This window comes from Ostrinia furnacalis, unplaced genomic scaffold (assembly GCF_004193835.3).
Source record: "Ostrinia furnacalis isolate ACB-3 unplaced genomic scaffold, ASM419383v2 OfSCF0069, whole genome shotgun sequence".
In the NCBI taxonomy this organism is placed as follows: Eukaryota; Metazoa; Arthropoda; class Insecta; order Lepidoptera; family Crambidae; genus Ostrinia; species Ostrinia furnacalis.
Window position 1 is genome coordinate 1,578,479 of NW_021130308.1, and position 21,490 is coordinate 1,599,968.

General features: G+C 37.8%; 1 protein-coding gene and 1 long non-coding RNA gene across 8 annotated transcripts in view; one reads left to right on the top strand and one right to left on the bottom strand.

Annotated features, from left to right (window-relative positions):
- Positions 1-19,209, bottom strand: part of Snf4agamma (SNF4/AMP-activated protein kinase gamma subunit) — a 100,647-nt gene extending 81,438 nt beyond the window's left edge. For 3 of the 7 annotated variants that reach the window (XR_003657004.1, XR_003656998.1, XM_028322832.1), the window contains exons 1-7: positions 19,043-19,209; positions 9,895-11,002; positions 9,604-9,814; positions 5,043-5,156; positions 4,213-4,328; positions 2,158-2,304; positions 901-1,032 (exon numbers count right to left, since the gene is read on the bottom strand). Coding sequence is in view for 1 of the 7 variants with exons in the window: in XM_028322832.1 (XP_028178633.1) it covers positions 901-1,032; positions 2,158-2,304; positions 4,213-4,328; positions 5,043-5,156; positions 9,604-9,814; positions 9,895-10,785 (1,611 nt within the window). In the remaining 6 variants the exon portion in view is untranslated. Of the gene's footprint in view, positions 1-900; positions 1,033-2,157; positions 2,305-4,212; positions 4,329-5,042; positions 5,157-9,603; positions 9,815-9,894; positions 11,003-18,995 lie in introns of all 7 variants that reach the window. The other 4 variants (XR_003657001.1, XR_003656999.1, XR_003657000.1 and 1 more) reach the window with 4 other exon arrangements.
- On the top strand, positions 13,185-14,035 carry LOC114366069 (uncharacterized). The gene is made up of 2 exons (XR_003657005.1): positions 13,185-13,490; positions 13,752-14,035. It is a non-coding gene; the product is annotated as an uncharacterized LOC114366069 (long non-coding RNA).
- Positions 19,210-21,490: the final 2,281 nt, after the last annotated feature.

Sequence of the window (21,490 nt, forward strand, 5' to 3'; positions counted from 1 at the left end):
TTTAAAGCAAAATAAAAGCTAGTAAAATACTAGCGCCATCTCATGTATTTCTGGACAGTTAACATCAAAAGTCGTATCATTATGGCTGTACTTGAAGTGTCCAATTTTTTTATAGTTTGATAACAAATCCCTATCATGATAAGGCATCGTGTAAGGCCCAACACGTGGGGTCAATGTCCCGATTTTTTATAAAGTAAGCAACGGCAACAGTAAATAAAACAATTTAGTAGTGGCAATCAGCGCCCTCTGTGAGTTTATTTGAGTAACAGCTCTCTAGGTGCTTGCAGTGCTTATCAAGGATTACTCTGTGTAGGGTATAGAGGGAGCCCTAATGGACTATTTAGTATTGCGCCTAGCATAGCCAACTCGCCTATTAATGTTTGATCACAACAATCAAACATTACAACTCTGTTACCTGTGATGATTTATTATGGTGTGCCGTGGTAACAAAAAGTATCAAGATGCCAGTGGCCAGTCTGGCCAGTGCGAGAGGTGTTGTCCAAATCTTCTAACAAAAAGGAGATTGAACTATCCCTGGGACCTAAGACCGAGCTCACGCTACGAAAACTTGCAATGGACACCCGCCGCGTGCATCCGGCTATTACACATGTAGTACACCTCCGCCGCGAAACATTGACAGCGAAACAATTTCAATATACATCTCTGCAATCACATCACAACATTACCATCGTGGTGAAGTATACGCAGAGATGTATATTGAAATCGTTTCGCTATCATGGTTTCACGGCGAAGATGTTGCACGCAAATGCAGGCCGATAGCCCTGCCACACTGCGCTTCTCAAGTGCTCATACTATGTATATTTCGATACACACACGCGCGTGTGCCCGCGCGGCTTTTAACGTAGTCCTTAATGACCTGCTTATAGGGTTCAAACTCACCTGTTTCCGTTTCTCGGGCCCCTCCATGGCGACGGTCTGCCCAGGCATCGAAGCGCGTCCCCTGAAGATGTCCATCACTTTGGCCATCGCGCTCGGTCGCCTCGTCGCGGACGCGGTCACCGTGTGATAGTACTGAGGATGGAATAGAATAAATGTTTATTTGACACAAAACAAGAATAACCCATTGTCCCAGGTAACCCGTTGTTCTTGGTACGCCGCAGTCTTTGGTAACCCTTGGTAGGCCAAGAGTTACCTAGGGGTAACTCTTGGGCTAGGTAAATCTTGACCTTGGTAACCCTTGTTGCCAAACCAAACCAGAAACACCTTGGAAAACATTGAATTTAAGCCTACTCGCAGACCACCGACTTTTTGTTGGCCGATAGTTGGGTCGGGCAGTTAAATCAGTATTTTTTTATTTATTAAGGTATAGCAACAGATTGCAAATCATGTATGGATAATTGGACATGTATGAAAATGTGCACATTCGTATTGGCCAATTCTTTGTACAAAGAATCGGGATCGGGCCCAACTATCGACCGATTAAAAGTCTGTAGTCTGCGGGGAGGCTAAATAAAACTTAATATCTAATAAACAAATTAAGGTTTCCACAGACCAAACGCGGGTCAGAAGCAGTGCGGGTCAGTTGCAGCGCGGCTGAGGCACACTGAAAGCAGCGCACTTTCAAAGCAGTTGCGAAGCGGGCGGTTGTCAAAAATTTTAATATTCGAAAACCGCTTTCAACGCGCTGCTACCGCCCTGCCTCCGGTGTGTCATGCTAATATGGCCTCCGTATTAATACAACAGCGCGGGCCCGCGCTCGCGCCGCTTCTGTCCCGCTCCCGTGCCGCCTGGTTTGTCGTTCGGCAGTTGCAGTGCGGCGCGGCGCGGAGCGGTTGGAGCGCGGGCCCGCGTTCAAATTTGGTGTGACACACTTCAAAGAGTTTTTTGTATTACAACTTGCGCGGGCCCGCATTCAAACTGCGCTGCTACTGCCCCGCGTTTAGTCTACCCAAGCCTTTAAAGATAGCTTCGGTAGACGTCTTTTTTTTTTTTTTTTTTTTTTTTTTTTTTTTTTTTTTTTCTTTTTTGGCTTTACACGGCTTGTGTGTTGCCATTCGTCAAGTAAAAGGTAGACGTCTTAACATTTCTTTAAACGTTCTAGCATGCCAAAGATTAAAATCAAATGTTAAAAAAAATAAACAAAATGTTGTGAATGCTAAAAAGAAATGTAAGAAAAACTATTTTATTAATACCAACCCTAGTATGGCTCCCAGGGTGCGGGTGGGCAGACCCATCTTTAGTTTTTCCGGAGGCCCCAGAAGTGGATGCTTCGGGCTTGGCATCTGACTTGGCTGAGTCTGGCTTGGCTGTCTCCTTGGCCGGCGTCGAAGACTTGGTCATATTCTGAAAAACAAACGTTTTATGAATACATACATGAATTCTAAAATACAAGATCTAAACATTAGTGAGTTAGTGTCATACTGAATTTTACTGCGGATACGAATCTGCAGGAATTAGTTAATTATGTAAATTAAATTGGAAATAAATAAGACATCTATTACAATTGAACATCACAAAAATAGGTACATTAAAACACAATAGTAGTACACGATACGAAAGTGAACCGAGCAGTAACGTGCTACCTTGCAATGGGATTATTACAACATTCTAGAAATCTGATTATTCGATAAATACTCTCACATAAAGGTAGCAGGAAAGCGCTGGACGCAAGCCGCTACCAACCGGGTAACATGGAAAGCATTGGGGGAGGCCTATGTTCGGCATTGGACGTCCTATGGCTGAGATGATGACTCTCACATATCTTGGTGTCAGGGTTCGTGAGCCGCCTGCTTTCAGCGTCATATAACAAATCGGACCTACCCGGCTCATCGTCCGAAGAACGAAATCCCATTACTTATTTGTTAACTATGATACGAGTTATACGCACTGCCTACCAAATTGGGACACCACACTGTGAAGGTTTGGAGGTATTCGTATACTTTATTTTACCAAAAATCACAGGTCAACTCCGAACCAGTAGAGCAGTCTTTCCCAAAGTGGGCGATAACGCCCCCTTGTGGGCGCTGCAGGCTTAAAAGGGGGCGGTAAGAGACCCAGAAAAAAATCGGGACGTTGTGTAGAGGCTTGGGAGGCGTCATGTACTAGGAGGACTCTTAGACATCGACTGAGCTCGACTCTTGACTACAAAAATGGGGGGCGCTAAAAAATAATTTATTCTCAAAGTGGGCAGTAGACTAAATAAGTTTGGGAACCACTGCAGTAGAGTATGATTAAGCTAGCAAGCAAAGGCAGTAGCATGCCAGATGCTACAGGTCTAGCATAACTGAGTCGGTGACTGTGGTATCGTCACGTCATAGGCGTCACGGGAGGGATGACATGACATGACAGAGATTACAAGTCTGAAGCACATCTGAAATCCAAAAACACCCTACCATTCCGCTCCCACAATTTAGGTACTGACTCGGTTTGACCTGTAGTTCCAGTAGTTTCTTACCAAGAAACGCTTGAACATTGTCGCGGATCAGTCCTATGACGTGTGATTACAGACAAGGGGAAACTGCTACTAACTGGAGATAAATCATTCTGTCTACAGGACACCTATGTATGGTGCCCGACCGGTTCCCTTCAGAACTGATATAAAGACCACTGTAAGTAGTCGATTAACCCTATCCCATTATCAAAAAGATGTTTTGACTGTTCAATACTTGACCATGACCATAGAATCTTTACAAAGCATCTTTTGGTTGCTATTCAACACACGCACGTTGCTATCTCAAGGACAAATTGCAAGATGAGGGCGATTTATTAAGGATGCACCTGAATAAAATTGGGGTCTTTCAAAGGAATTTCTGGATTGAATAACGATTCTGCAATCAATGATTCGAGCTCGGGAATTCTTGAAACCGCGCTCAGCAAGCGAATGCAAAAAGGGGACGACTCGAAAAACGAGTCGTGACATTTTACAACCGAAAATGAACTGAATTGATTAAATAATTTTGCAACGACTCCTACGATAAATTATCATCTATTTTATAAGCCAGGCTGAAGTAATTTACAAAAGATGAATCCGTATTTCTCGCAGAAAGAAGCAGTCATGCAGTTCATTTATTGTTTTCTATTTAATAAACGCTAAAGAACATAAGCTTCTGACGTGCGGCTCACGTGATCTTGATGACAGAGGATAAAAACATTATTTCATTTCAATTTTTGGACTGGTTGATGTGGAAATCTTTGGTCCGCAGCAGTGGACGTTATTTGGCTGAAACAAACGAACTTTTTGTAGATGGGTACCTGTACAGCAGCTTTGACTTGCTTCATGATGGACGGTGGTTTCTTAGCGTCACTGGCACGCGGCTTAGACTTGAATATGTCGAAGAGAGCCGGCCGTCGGCTCACCCCGGTGGTTCCTGTAACCGAATAAAGGCTTATTACTTTTTGTGACGTTATAACACAATTTACAAGAAAAACATTTTATTGTCACCCCTAACACGTGCTAAAAAGTTCCCTCGTAATGTTTTGAGGTTTCTTTAGGTGCTTTTGAAGGGACAAAGCTATACAATACGACCAAAGGTCGAGTCAAAATTTCAAATGTCAGCAATCACCTCAAATTGTTGTGGTATACTTTTATAGTGTTGAATGAGCATTTTGATTTGTAAGGGCTTCCTTGATAAACCACCACCATATCACATTCATAATGAAGACCTCCAAAGACTTATTGGCCCTAAGTAACAACAGTAGGGTCAGGTCGCCTGTTTATGTTCACAACTCTATTCACGTTTAAAGACGGATTACTGTGTGGGTTAAAACAGTGGAAAACCAAATAACCACACACTAAGAAAAACCGAGTCTTCTAAGAATACCAAAATGTATGTATAGATGATACTAAGTTTAGAGTTAACAGTAGTTTAGTCGCGACTCGCGAGTAAGAATTGGATGCGGACAGGCGATATATGACCGTATTATTTGTAGTTTTCAGATCGTATGCAGTGCGGAAATCATTGGGTAGGCCTATGTTGAGGAATGGACGTCCTGTGGCTGGAATGATGATGATACAGTGCGTAATTGCCCTGGATACTTTTATGCTTTGGCGGTGGTTTCAAAGTAAAAAAAAAAGTGTTTACCATGTATAGTCTGTTGGTACATGAGGTGCGGTTGGCTCTCGTCTGCGGATCCCCTGCGCTTGCGCTCTCCCACTGACTGCGTGCTTCGCGTGATGGCGGCATCTAGCCTTTGCTCTGAAAAAGAAGTAATACCCCTCTTAAAAACATGTTCATCAACTCTACATTGTACATGTTTTAACCTAGGCACAGACCACCGACTTTTAGTTGGCCAAAAGTTGGGCCCCGATTTGAATTTGTATGAAGAATGAACCGATAGCAAATCGGTGAAATGTGCGCACTTTCATACATCTCAGATATTATATACAATAATATTACCTTCCACTCTCATCGTAATTTACTCGTTTAAAATATGTGGATGACGTGGTTGGTTTCACAATTGTAATCCTAGTAAGTAAGTAATATTATTTATAGTTATACATATTGTGAAGCTGTTTGTCTTCCCAAATAAATGAAAAAAAAAAACATCTCAGTACTGATTAACCGACCCAACTATCGGCCAACTAAAAACCGGTGGTCTGTGGCTTAAGCTTTTATATTACAAAATGTATGCGCTTACTAGTCACAGGAAGAAACATAGCTCTATTAAAAGTCATTGGAACATTTTGAGAGCATACCCACACAACTTACAGATAAACAGTTTTATTAAACATAAATCACTATATCTTCGATATAAAAACCTTTGATGCTCTCCGCAACCACCACTAACAGAATAACGAACAAGGTGTTTTGCCAACATAGTACGTGACAGCACAAGTCCAATATGAAATGAATGGCGTTGGAATTACATCTTTATTGCTTAATATTATCTATTAAATTAAATAATGTTCTCTCTAGACTAGTCCTCAAGTAAGTAAACAATTTTATAGAGCACAATTTAATTATGTTCTTACTATAAAATTATAATGCGGAAATAAAGGAATTAGAACCAGACGTGATAAGCCATCAAGTGCTCGACATAATAATATGACTCACTATACAAGTATCTAGCTCTCATCACTTTGCTTCGAATCGGTTATCTAAAACGTTACGTATTTGGAATAATATATTAGTTAACATTTCTTATTATTTCAATCACGTCCTCATTTTATTTGATACAAACCTATCGAATGCAAGTTATGTTCGCGTGCAAAAACGATCCTTATCACGAGTTCCTAGCTTTGTTCATATTTTCATAAAACAATTTGTGTGCCCGGAGTTCTTCACTTCAAAACAAAATGTAGAAAATTATTTTTTTGTGTCAGGATTCACAAACACTACTGGTTCAGACAAATATGGCTCAGCAATCCTATCAAATAAGGTGAGACGTCTCTAGAGACAACAATATCAGGTGCAGGTAGGTGCAACTCAAAATCAGGTAGGATTTAGTAACGTTTCATTCCACACATGAAGTGTTCACATGAGTTTAAGTCAGCTGGTTTGCAACTGCATCTCCTGCACCGAAGCTCGGATTGCACACGATGAGACGACCCTGACCTACATCCTACACAGGCCGTTATACCGACGTTATGGCCATGAATGAGACTGAAATCCCTATTCATTCCACAAAAGGGAACTTAAGCCGGGGGATTCTCAAGTTTAGTTATGCTAATGACCCTGAGTACACAGGAGTTGATATGGCGTCAACGGGCACAAAGCATAAAATAAACGAGGGTCAAATACCGTTCTACAACTGATATGCACACAAATATTTTTATCAAATTAGTATTATAACAGTACAATTCAAGGAAATTAATTCAGGATTTTGATCCACTATTTGAGAGTATTTAAAAAACCAAAAAGCTAAATAGGACTTTTTAACCAATCCAGGGAACAATACAGAAAATAACTATAGTACGCATTGAATAGAAAGTTAGTAATACATGTATATTTTTTTAGTTATTTCACATTTATGCATATTAATGGATATGACTACTATAAGCATTCACGTTTCAAGCTGTTATGTTAATATGAGAAACTGGCAAAGTTGTGACGTCATAGATCGCTTGATTTTTGTTTTAACAATCCTAGTGTTGTGTCAAAATAATAATAAAAAGCTGAACATATTATCATCACAATATCTATGTCAAAATCTACATGTACATAGTCGGTCGCGGTCAGGCGGTTTTGTTACGAGACTGTTTCCATTGATTCTATTTAATATCAATCAATAAGTAATTAAATTAATGTACATCTGTTTCTTTTCGTGGTTCTTGAAAGAGATATTTCTATTATATGATGTATCAAGGAAAATAAATACAGTTTTGTTAGCATGTTGCTTAATTGTTTCTAATTTTACATTACGAAAGAAATCTGCACTTCATTTATCGCGTATATTATTTGTGTATAAAATTAAAGTCAATGCGGCACAATTATATTTGTGTGGCTTATTTTTATGCCTAGCCTTGTCACTTAACATGCCCGGCTTTCCCGATCATACATTTACCAATTAATTATTTGAATCGATTGATTTCTATTTGTGAGTGCGACTGAATTTTTTTTTTACGAGTGTTGTAATTGAGAGGTTTGTGATAAAGTCTGCTCTCTATTTCAAAAACCAATTAGCGATGGAGAATTGCTAAAAATGAGCAGGCACGGATCTAGGGGGCAAACCGGGGCCCTCATCCCGGGCCGTAAGCATAAAGGGGCCGCTAAATGGAAAGAAAGGGGCGCTTAAAGCGTAAGTTATAATTATACGCCCAGTTACTTTTTGAACCCTCTACCAGTACACCAATGTCATGACCGCGTCGACATTTTTTTAAGCATCTCAAACGCTGGGAGGCAACTCACTAAAATTTTGCCCCGGTTAGAAAAAAAAACGTAGAACCGTGGCTGAGAATCTGGACTGGTTTATATTCGAGCCGACTACACCGTGTTTACGTTCCGTGTGGCCAATGGAGCCGCGCGACCAGCGAGTAGAAAACGTAATGTATAATTCATGGTGCAACGGAATCCGCGCACTTGTGCCGATGCAGACCAATTAAACACACAACAGACAACATCTGATCGTCCAGTGGTAAAGGCAACATTACGTATCTTGCCACTTCACAATATTTTTAACAGACGCGTCAGCAGGACCGTGTTCTGTTTGCTACATGATACAGCGCTCAAGCGTGCCGAGTCCTAACTAAAAAAATCATAGAATAACTTGAGCTTGTTTTTGATAGCGATTAAAATCAAACATAGTTATGTTAAGAAATATTTTCAGGTAAAAGAAAAATTATATGACAAAAATAAAACCCACTTCAGGGTCAGCTATTTAGAAATAGTACTAACACGACATGAAATCTGAACAGTAGGTACCATGTAATGCTAGCAATTATTACATGTCACAAGAAACATTACTGTCATTTATTGTAACGGACAAGATAACTTGCGAGCAAATAGGCGGCCGATTGATGTAATGGAGGTAGCCAAGGTTATATGATTTAGATTTAAATATTGGAAATCTAGTTTCAAACGATGACGTTCGCACGTCGACTTTATGTTGCCTAGAATAGATTACCTACTAGGGTACTAGCATTTCATTTAGGCGCTTATCATAGAACAAATTGCGTAGTAATTTCAACAAAAGGAATTCTTACTATTTATCTGCATTTGAAAGAAAACGTTTTAAGATATCGACTTAATGTTGCCATATCATTGCTGCGATCAAAGTTACACGTCTGTTTGATTTCAAAGAGTGAATTGGACACGTTTTGGATATTTTTAAAGAAGTTGTTGTTTTGCTACTTTCTACTCTCGCGTCCATCCTTAAGACTAGACGCTTGGCGCTGTGCCAAGTTCTGTCAGCGACACTCAATAGGCGGCTCAGTCCCTGGCAACCACGCCGGGGTACTACCACACTCATCGCTGCTAATAAATCTATATTTACTACCTGCACACAACACGGCAGTTACGGTTTATTTGACAATACACTTAGCACATATTTATAGCCATTTGGACTCGGAACGTACCACACTGTTCAGTAGCAAACATACAAATATTAAGCTGAACAGCAGCACAACTCAAACATCATGACCTATGTTGCCTCTATAGAAACTCTATCAAAAGATAAGAAAAAATTCACTGAAGTCTTAAAAACAGACAACAGCTTTTTTCATTTTCTTGTGAATATCTGTGATTTACAACCACAACCTTAATTAAAAAGAACGCATTTATCGAGTAAACTTAGTAATATCCTAAAATTTGGCTGTCGGTGATTAATAATTGTTATCAGTCATCATCAGTTTCAGATTTCCTTATTGTTTTCAACAAAGATGACATCCATACTTAGACTCAACTTTACCTTTTTCCTTTACCTTTTTATAATATTAGTACAGATGACTAAGTGTTACGTAATCCCTTGCTACGGCACCCTGATTAAGGCGAAACACGATTGTAATGACACTTGCCAAGTAAAATCCATTAAGAATAATCTGCGGCAAGTCACACACAAGTCATTTGAAAAGCATTTATCTTTAAAATGACCATACTTCATGATCATGAAGTGCCTATCTATCCTTAGCAACAGATGACGTACCAATCTGAGATAAATAGTGCAAGCATGAAGGTTATAATATTCATTTGTTCCAGGATTACTTACCACGCTTCTGCCGCCTTTCGTCGCTACTCTTCCGCACATCATTTTCCTTCTTCGGAGTCTTCTTAACAGCCTCTTTCTCTTTGCGAGTGCTTTGGGCACCCCAAGTTCCTGATCGGGTGCGCTCTGGTTCAGCAGACTTTTCTGTTTGCGGTATATCATTTTGCTTCACTGCATCAACTGGCGTTGTTATAGGCTCTACTTTTGGTGGTGCCTAAAAGCATGAACAATTAATTTATCGCATTAAAATAAAACTGAACTATTATACATTAATAGTAAACATGGGATCCTTACCTGCTTAACATCAGCTCTTTTCACCCATATATCTTCAACAGTCGTAGGCGAAGCTTCAACTGACGATCTTATTTCTATTAAACTACTATCAAAATAATTTTTATCTCGGTGGAGATTCTGTCCGGTAAAAATAGAACGCACACTTGGCCTTTGTTCTTCTGCTCCTTTAGTGCCGAAGTGAACAGTATGCGCGTTATGCACTTGCGAACGTAGGGCACGCTCCACAGGAGGACGAACTGTGGGAGGCTCTGTGGTGGTCACAAGAAACTTATGACGCGGCCCTATTACTGTTCTTTTTGGTGGAGCACTACCGTCATTAACTTCATTACTCTCACCAGATTGTGCATCTACATCAACCGCAGTTTCATGATTCGTCTCGCTTGCGATCTTATCATTATCTTTAGCAATAGCATTCAGACTCTCTTTCAATGTGATTTCCGAAAAGGCAGACAAAATAGTAGGTTTGTAATCATTGTCTTTCTTCTCATCGTCCTCGTCTTCTTCTCTACATTGTGATAACCGGCGACGTTCAGAGAATAATAACGGTGGGTTTGCGTTAGTGTTACGGCTGGAGAGGTTGTTGCAGTGGTTCATAAAATAATGCTGGAAAAAACTATCCGTTTCTGGTGTGTCGCTTCCATCGCCCTGAATAATATCCTTTAAAGCTGCTAGTGATGTGATGGTATTGTAATTCATGGCATTGACTAAATCCTCGCTGTCAGTGGAGGAACATGACCCTGACTCATCATGTTCTTCGTTATCGCTCGCGGGGAGACTCGGTTCGGTCACAGTTATGTTAATTTCTGGGGTGTCCATTTTTTTCTTTTTCTCATTTTTATATTCACTCTTCTTAGCGTTTTTATTTAAATTTGGTTTTGTTTCGTTATCCATCGAACAGCATTTACTTGGAGGTCAAATTATATTTAACAATCAGTCTTAAGGCACTAAGTCACTTCAAGTGATATCACATTAAGTCACATTATAATTATTGATTGTATTGCACTAAATTAGGTAATGTCATTGTAATTTTGTTGCTGTAATATCATCGCACATGTAGCATAATTTTGGCATTCGCTTGTAAATTATTCCAGGCTTGCATAATACGAACCTAAAACGGATTTATATTAGTTACGTCTCCTATTTGCTTATCCTCATTGCTAAAATGATAAGAGTTATTTGAGCATGTAGTATTTGTCCTACTACTAAGTGATCTATATTTGACATCTTTTACGATCACAGGCGGCGTACTATGCCAGTTCAGACGATTCATTAAATTGTCTCAAGATTTCCCACTCAGACAAATAGTTACGAGCGGCCACTAGAGCTAAATCGAAAGTACCCTGTTATGAAATAGATTGAATATTCGTGCATTGGTAATGTGCTGCGTAATTCAAAACAATTACGCCAAGGCCACGGCTCGGAATCAATGAGAGCTGGAGATATTGACGCAAGAATGCTTCACCGATGAACATCCGTCAACGTTTTGGAGCGGTTCAATTAGAGGTAGGAACAACCAATTGTCGTTAATTACACCAATTGTCATTAGATTCTTTATGGGTAAGCACTCTTGACAGTAAATATAGACAAGACGATTATGATGCGGCATGAGGCAAACCATTAACAATTTAGACTTTCCGTCTTTAATAGAACTTAGATTCTGGATAAAAAGTTTAAGAGTTTGTACATTTATACCTTTTTAGTAACACTGGCTGTTCAAAACAGAAAAATCGCAAGCGTGCGATGTAGGTAATGACTTAAGAGCGTTGTAGCAAAAAGTTGGCGTTCGAAATTTAGGTTTTTATTGCTTGACGTCGCGTAGTGAGTGCGCAAACTGCATTTATCTGTACAATTTCAACGCTGCGTCGACTAAACGATCTTAATCCGTAGTTGTATCGTACCTAAGACAGTACATCATACATCATAATAAAGAAATAATGTATAATTTACCTATTTGATTTTTTCTCAGATCAGACTTTTAGCAAAATCAAGTTACGTAATTAATGTATTTTTTACACTAGTAAATCCCGCGACAAGTTTTTAATCTTTAAATTGAGTAAAGTAATAAGTTGATGGGTTTGAAAGAATTTATGTTTTATTTTATTCTTTTTACAGCATCAAAAGCTTGTTTATGAAAAATATTTACTATTTAAATTTTACTTTTGACTTTTTAGTTTTTATGATACGGGATGGAAAAAATAAAATTTATTCTGTTTTGTGACGTTTCCGCACATAAATATGGATAGGTTAAATAAATATAATGAAATGTATGAAAACGAGCGTGCCATTTTTTAAACGTTATCTTTAATATCTGTGTCCATCAAAGAGCTCGTAACTAAACATCGTAAGCGAAAAAGTTTGAAAAGAAAGAAATTACAAGTCCGATTTACCTAAACAAATAAATTAAAAATACTTGCGGATCAAAAGTACTCAATCATACTACAATTTACGAAAAAATCACGCGTGACGCATATACGTCAGTGGGCAGTCAACTGACATAGACCCGGCGTCTACGAGTGCCAAAGCACGACTGATTTATGCCATTTGATGCACCCGATTTTATAGTATTTTCAAATTAATTTTTCATTTGAAGATTGAAGATAGATATTTTTTCTTTTTCACACAATAATAGTATTATGTTTCTTCTTAAGTATAAAGTAGTTTATGTTGCCAAATGACTTTTAGATTATGAGATCTGACCTGTTTTCTTGCAGTAATTTTCTCGAATTTTGACTATCTTAGACATGATAAAAATGCATTTTAATGAATTAAACATCAAAATTTTCTCAATACACTTTCTTCTTCAGGGTATGCTTATTCTAATGAATACATTCTATCTTCTTACTTAGAAATAAATTTGTTGTAATATTAGTTCAAAGTTGTGCCTTCGCGAGTTACCTGGAAATCGGGCTTTCGAAATTCGCTGTTTTCGTAGGCAAAAATCCAATTTGAACGAGATTTTGTCAATAGACATTCCGGAAAAACGTATGATAATTACGATGGTATAAGTCAAAAGAAGCTATAACAATAAATTATATGACTAAAATCATTTCGAAATCTGCCAAATTCTCGATTTCTGCATGAAAAATGTGACAACGCTCTTAACAACTTTTGTTTGTGATGCGCATCGGCACTCTAGACATCAATAAACAGTACAAGTTATTATTATTCTATAACTATACATAGACTAATACTAATGTTGTTTGAATAGCCATCGGACAGCTCGCGCTCTATAAATAGAAAAATACCGGCTGAAGCAAACAAAGCATCAGTGCACCTATACCTAGCTAGACAATGATAAAGAAAGGTACCTTAGCACAACAATTACCAGAAAGGTCAAGCCATCATTGTAATAATCGGGTACAAGAGAATAAACTTGGCACGAAATGTTGATGAATATTTAATGTCTAATCCATGGAGGGCGAGCTGTTAAATACATTGTACATAATCAAGCTACGCCCACGGGTGCCTAATTGAGATTAATGTACTATCGATACGAGTGCGTGCGCGCAAGGCCAGGCGGCCACAACCACACAAACTGCAGCGCTAATGCAACGCACTTGACTTGCAGTTGCTAGTGGTAATCATCATTTGCATAAGTAAGTATATTAAATTCAATAAAATGGACATTAACAGTTACAAGAAGAAAATCGATTTAGGCATTTACTATTGGAAATCAGTATAACAAATCCTGCGATTTGCAGGTTTTGTAATACTGATTATATCACAATAAACACACTCACTTATGCGACTATAATACTGAGTTACTGACCGTAAATAGATAGTAAGGGCCCCATCTAAAAAGGTCATTAGATCAAAGGGGTATTTTTCATTTAAAAAAGATCATTGCAAAATTTCAGATCTTCCCTAGACAGTTGCCTACTACTCTTACTAATCCGAAAAAGTCCGACCCTGGAGCCCCTGTAGGCCGGGGGGCCCGTATCATTGATACGGCTAATACGGCAGTAACTACGCCCCTGGGTACAAGAGAAGAAACCTAACAAGAGATCACCACAACCATCAGTATTGAGGACTCTGAAAAGGTTGAAGAAAACATTTTTTTGGAAATTTGGAATAGCACAGTAACACACATTTTGATGTAATAAGTAGTTGACCTTGAAAATAATAAATAATGGCATAGCAACACTGAGTTTTGGATTTACGAAGTTGACCACTTTCAGAAACATCAAGCGGCATGTTGCCTATTCTATGGAACCTGATTTCCGAAATAAATTATTTGAACCAAGTTTCGATACTCGTACAACATTGTTGTTTGAGATTGGTGCAGAAAACTAAAAAGCAAATGTATGATTTGGGTACTGCCAATGATATTATAGAACTATAGATATGTTACGTTCATAGAAATTACGATTTTAATCCGTGCCGAGCTATTCCAAATTGCACACATTGACAAATATAACTGATAAGTGAAACAAAAGATACGAAATAGCACGCAAATGAAAGAGATAGCTATAGTTTTAACGATTCTGCACTAACTAATCTATGTCCGCAGCGCACGCATCCTTATCGCTCTAACGTCAAAACAAGATCGCTTTCTCTTTCTTAACTTGAACATGGCGCATGGCGTCTTGATTGTTTGCATAAATAATTGAAAATATAAATACTAAATAATTTTGCATAATCACATGTGGTAAGAGATCCCTTGTATTTTGTTTACTTTAGAGTCATAATTGGTACACTTTCGAAACACACACGATGGCATTTTTTATTTATTTTGGTAAGAACAGGAACTTACGGTGTGGTACGCACGCGATTGCGCACGACGCAGGCCACACGAAGACTAAACACAAGACGTCCCAATTGGGACGTATTTGAGTATTCACACGCTTACTATGGGCCTCATAAGAAGGCTCAAGGTCACCCAAAGGGCGATGGAGCGGGCCATGCTCGGAGTTTCCCTGCGTGATCGAATCAGAAATGAGGAGATCCGCAGGAGAACCAAAGTAACCAACATAGCTCGCAGAATTGCTAAAATCAAGTGGCAGTGGGCGGGGCACATAGCTCGTAGAGACGATGGCCGTTGGGGCAGGAAAGTTCTCGAGTGGCGACCACGGGCTGGAAGACGTAGCGTGGGCAGGCCTCCTACTAGGTGGACCGACGATCTGGTAAAGGTCGCGGGAAGAGCCTGGATGCGGGCAGCGCAGGACCGTTCATTGTGGAAAACCTTGGGGGAGGCCTTTGTCCAGCAGTGGACGTCATTTGGCTGAGACGACGAATTAAACCAAGGCTCTGAGATTGAGAAAGTCTATTCCAAACTATGGACTGCTTTTGTCTGATAATACATGATTTTTTTTTGTTGTTTTTATTTATTATAAAACTTTTTTAAAAACAAGCTTTTATTCTGAAATGCAGTTGTTACTAAAAAAATATTTGAACCTTGCATACAATTAGTTTTTTCGTTTTATTATCTGTTAACGGATTAACGTTTAACGTTAACTTGCGTTAAACATTGCTAAATGTAACGTTTTAACGTTTAACGAAGTTAATTTTTTTATTAACGTTTTAACGATTAACGAAGTTAACTATTTGATTAACGGTGCCCAGCTATGGTTTTTATATAATATCATTGGGTACTGCCCAAACAAACATGACATCACATTCTATAAATAGACGTCGAGATACGTAAATAGATCTACCAACGACCAATACAGCATAAATAACAATAACTAACTTGTTATGAGTGTTTAATCACGTGATAAAGGGACTTTATGAAAACATTCACCATGATGATTTTAGTGTCGTCAAACCCATGATCAAATAGTTGCCAACCTTGTGAAACATTATGTATGGGTCATAGATTTAGATCACGAGATACCTATAATATGCCGTTAATTCTTTATGTTTAATGAAAAGCATTTTATTTTACGTGTATGAAAATTACTTACGGCTGGCCCTAGCTTTAGGAACGTTTATGCAAATATACAATCAACTTCTCGCTCCTCACATAGATGGCGCAGCAAGAATTTTAAATCACGCTATAAAAATGTTGATTCGTTCGGTTTTATAGTATTTTTGGGCACTAAAAGCAACTGTAGTAGGTAAATTAATTCAGTTCATATTAATCTTTAATCAAAATAGAAAACACATTTCCATGTTTGTCTGGGTAATGGACAATACCTAATTTGCGTCTACTTGATTGATATGATACAGATTTGAAGATTACAATAAATATGATAATATGCGTACTTAGCAGGTGTATAATTAAAACACTGCTAGATATTGTTATGCTTAATATCTGTCTAACTGACCAGATAATTAACGTGGGTAGTTAAATTTGAACCATGTTCGTTATCAAACGAATGCAAACACATGATTAAAAAATGTTGACAATAATTATCACATCCCAGTTGTTGTTACAGTTGTCACCAGAGATAAAAGACTGACTTCACTTCGCGGGCTCGACACGCCAACGCGGCCGCGGGTGACGTCACTCGGGCCTTTACAACAATGTTTACTGCTGGCTGACATAACCGACGAAGAAAAAGAAAGACCGCAAACTATAGCACGCGTTATCTCTTTTTTATCGTAATATAATAATCAATACAGATTATCGCACTCAAATCGAGATTTGTGTTTTTAGACACGCGATAGACGACGTGATTTATCCGTTTCATTGCTTGTGGAGCGTAGTACTTTAAATTTTTTATACGTTATTAGCACATACAATTAATTAAAATCAACGGAACTCTGTGCATGTTAACATTAAGTTAGCTCTCTTTATTCACAAAAACACCGAACAAAAAAACTTACTGCTTTCTCCTAAATCTTTGAACACAGAATGAATTTAAGTTAGGTAGTCATCGTGACTCACGTCGACGAAATCCGTGGTGGGGGCGTAGCTACCGCCGTATGAGCCGTATCAATGATACGGGGGCCCCCAGGCTACAGGGGCCCTCAGCCCCCAGGGCCGAATTTTTAATTAGCCAGTAGGCAATAACTGCCAAGGGAAGTTCTATTTTGAAATGCTTTTTAATTGAAAAGGGGCCCCTTGATCTTGAAAAATGTTGATACAGGGCCCGTCTAAGGCCACGCTACGCCACTAATCCTTAAGATTTGGACACGGTTTTTATCAATACAATTTACCCTACCCTCTGTCCCAATTTTGAGAGATATTGAGTAAATCTTTGGAATCAACTCGACAATTTCCATCAGACAATCGTCACTATCATCATGTCAAACCATTAGCCTAAAGTATTCATACCATGGTTTCGGTCGCGCATCAACAGGAGTTCATTGATTTAAATTAGAAACTGTTAGTGGTCAAAATTAGAATAAAAGGCCGCTTGTACACGGCAAGAAAAGTCACCGGGCGTACAATAATTCGTGTCGTTTCTACGCGAAGCATTGCTCTGGCGCTGACCAAGAAATAATTCTTATCTGCGCTAGACACGACACGCGACGCGACGGACGCGCACTGTGTGACAAATTTTCGTAGCTAAGTCTGACGAAATTCTTGTCTTGTCTGCGGCAGACACAGTGAAATTTCTTAGCAAGTACAAGAAGTCTAAGGATGCTCTTTGTACGAAGTTTGACAGATTTTAGACATTTGTTCAAGTTAAAGTAAGATGGTGCAACCCAGTCTGTTTTAATATTTATATCTAGCTAACCAAATAACTGACTTTCATGTGCTAAAGAAAGAAATGCAGAAGTCATAATAATTTTAATGTTAGCTAAACAACTGTGGTGCTTTTATAGGCAAGACTTGACTAAACAAAGTGACTGTACACTGGCAAGGTGTCACATGGTAAGAGAGTAAAGTAGTAAACCCACTGCCTCCACATAGATTGTGGTGGTGATGACTCTACTAGTACCAGTGTGAATAGAAACACTATTTTCTGTGTGAGCTCTGCCCTTTACAAATTCAAATTACAATTGCCATTTATTTGCTTGCAACTTTTAATTAACTCACTTTTTATTATGATTCTATCTAGAGATTGACAAGGACCACTAATTCCAGCAATGTTTTTGTTTAGAATTAAGTTCAGAAGAATTTTAGTGTAATGAGCACAAGCATCATGGTAGTGATTTGTGGATGACTATTTCAGGATTGTGAGGCTTGCTACCAGACCTGATGTGACGACCACTCTGGCAAGAGTATAGCAACGAAAAAGAAGAAGATTTTATTATTATGTAGGATTATGTGACTAAACATACCTATGTATTGTTGGATAGTCGATAGATCTAATTCAGTCTCTAGTGAAAATAATTTAAAGTTGAATGCTAATATTAGCCATAATATGGGTGTAAGGAAAGGATTATTTTAGAATATATCTTTTAAGGAAATAATATAAAATATATGAAACATTCATTAACCTTGAAAAGTACTTTAGCAGGGTGTGAAAATCTTCGTTTCTCATTTTTAGGGTTTTGACGACTTTCATACAAATCAGATACTGCAAAATTATTTTTAAAAGAAAGTTAATAATATAAAGATTCTATGAACATCGTGCACTCATTGGTTAACTGATAATATAGGCAAAGGACACAAATATAATATTTAAAAGCTGTAAATACATGTAAGCTCTATTTTTAACATAGCAACCAAATAATTTTATAATAATAGCTCTAATTTTATAATTGATACTTTAAATACTTTTACAAATAACATTTATTAAAAATTTTAATGTAATTTTATTTTCCTCCTCCTTTCCGAGAAACCTAACTTGAGACAGAGGGTAGGGTTAGGCTTGACTACTAATAAGTGTACTGTAACCAACATAGACTGCAACTTTTACTAAGTAAAAAGTTTAATTTAACAGTTTTTTCCACAAAATGTAACCGTGGACATTTTCTAAAATATTATTAGGTTTATTGAAGGTAGGTAGGTAGTGTTAAGTTTAAATAATATTAAACAGTATTTAGAAATGAGCCATATTTACAACTAGATACGCAGTCATTACTCGTTTCTGTGACTTTTCAAATAATGTTGTTACTGATCTGTATGAGGCAAACAGTTTAAGCAATGCAACAGTTGATACGGCTCCGTTATTATTGCCAACCGGTCCTGTATGACGCGCCTGAGATAATTATAATTGTATTGCAATTACAACTATTAGTTTTTCGTAATGAGTAAGGGTACCTACAATGAGGATAAGCAAAGAAGACGTGATCCAATAAATTACCAACACACCGTAAACACATCAAAATCTGGCACCAAATTTCAGTTTAAAAAAACTAGCTGGTCAGTCACAATTATCACATTTCGTGTATTTTTATACGATAGAAAATCTTTGAATAATTTTATATAAAATATTTTGTTGTCTCAAAACTGACATCACTGTCCCACCTCAACAACTTGCATTTGACAATCTTTTTTTTTACATATCTTTTTTTTTTTGGTCTCGCTTTTTTCTTAATGGTTCGCACGGCTTGTGCATGTGCTTTCTATGACAAAGGTAAGAAATAAAAAAAATCGGAATAATTTGGAATAGAATCAATCGAAAAGAGGAAAAGGTTTTTCCATAGCTCAAACCCATAGAGTATAGTACTTACACCAATCAAACCCGAAGTGTTTCAACACTGTACAAATACAATAAGCAACATTGGGGGCGTTTGTACGAAAGTAGAATTGGTCAGAAATTGTAAACAAAATGGCAACCGCCATAGCAACCGATAAAAACTTGAGCATGTTTTCGGCGAGGACACGTTTGCTTACTTCAATAGTGACATTTTCATGCATTTTTAGCAGTGTTAGCACTTACCGCTAAAAGAACGTATTTTTTTTAACGCTAACAAATTCTATTTTCGGCCTAACACCCCATTGCTTGGCAAAAATAAATCTCCGACAGAAATGTTTGGTTACCATTCATAAAAAAAAAACATACTTTTTTTGTTCTATTGTAGGGAAAAGGCAAAGACATTAAGCAATACAGCCGGTTTTAAGTTTTTTTTTATTTAGTTTAACACTTAAGGACTCACTAATGGGTCTAACGGACCCAGTACTTCAATTTTTTTGTAATAACTTTTCAGTTTTGACGTTTGCGATGTTGTGGCTCTTAGTACCTTTCCACGACAGTGTAGCACGGCCAACACAGATATGGATCTGTGACGGCCAATAACGGTCGTACTCGTCAAATAGCCCACTGCATCTGACTGCTACAGACGAAAAAGGTGACTTTGAGTCCGCTGGACCCGGTAAATAAAGTGATTTTTTTAATGTTCTACACTAATTTCTCATTAATTGCTAATTATTATAAGTAGGGAAATCATAGTAGTTTACGAAAATATACAAGGTTTTTTTTTAAATAACTAATTTCAGAAATTTTCAAAAATCACCTTCATTTTGCCAAAAAACCTTCATTTTTTTAAAAAGTTTTTATGTTAGAAAAAGGCAATAAATATTACTATTTGGTTTACTATTGTCTTTGTTTATATCATATTATCCTTCTAATAAAGTAGTTTTTACTTTCATTAAGTGTTTTTGAAAAATACATAGGATTTTATATACTGGGTCCAGCGCACCCGGTAGCGAGTATGGATGTTACAAATTAAGGCGCGAGTCCTTAAGTGTTAATGACCCTAAACTAAACATAATGTAGGTAGTTGTAAATAATAAAGGCATATGACAGACAATAGCGGCAACCACGAGGAGCAACCATTATCTTGCTCCCATACTCTCTTGGCTTGCTCCCATGGAGGGCTTCAGTCGATTAAAATTGTCAAATTGTAACATTGTCAAGCCGTGCGCCTCTCATCAGTCTGTGCGTGCGCCAACACAGTGTGGAGAGCAACGGTCTATTGCTCGCGAACATGCTCAGATTAGCGACGACCCTCAGCGTTATTCTTGACCTTTGTGGTGGACCTTTGAGGACCTTCCTAATAAAGGATCGGGCATAATACCTCAACTGCTGTGTTCCGGATCCGTCCAAAGATCGCCTGCATCATCTTTGCACAAATATTATATTTTTTCCAAGAAATAAGGTGTTTTATTTACTTACTAACGGCAAGCATGTCCGATTTATTTCTATCTTCACTGTGGGCAGTTAATTATTAAAAGACGAACTACAGCAGATGTAGGTAAATATGCTTTTTTAGGACGACGTTTGTATAGACGAATAAAACAATAATATTATTTTCTACTACATTATATCTTTAACATTTATTTTTCATCATTTAATTACGTACATTAATATTTTCGCCACAATAATACCTTAACATATAATAAATTTGTAATATACCAATCTTGTTAAGTGCACCCAGATTCCTATGAGACCAAATTCCATAAACTAGTATCCTCCTAACATCAACCACCATTAAAGAACTCCTTTCCCGTTTCATTGAAACTAGATGTATTTAACAAAGAAATGGCTACTTAAAATGTCAATATTCTTGAGAGTCATCGATCATAATCAATATTCATAATGCATTATATTTAGAGTAGCAATAGTAATCAGTAATCAGTAATATTCATTCTTAAAATTCACATTAAGTTATTAAATAGATTGAAGTTATCAGCCATCTCTCAAGATATTTTATGTAAGTATAGCCTGACCAGGAACATAAAAACCCTCGCCATGTTGCGGAAAACTAATGGTACTAATTTCTTTTAATGGCAACAGTAACTGAAAACTTCATTGAC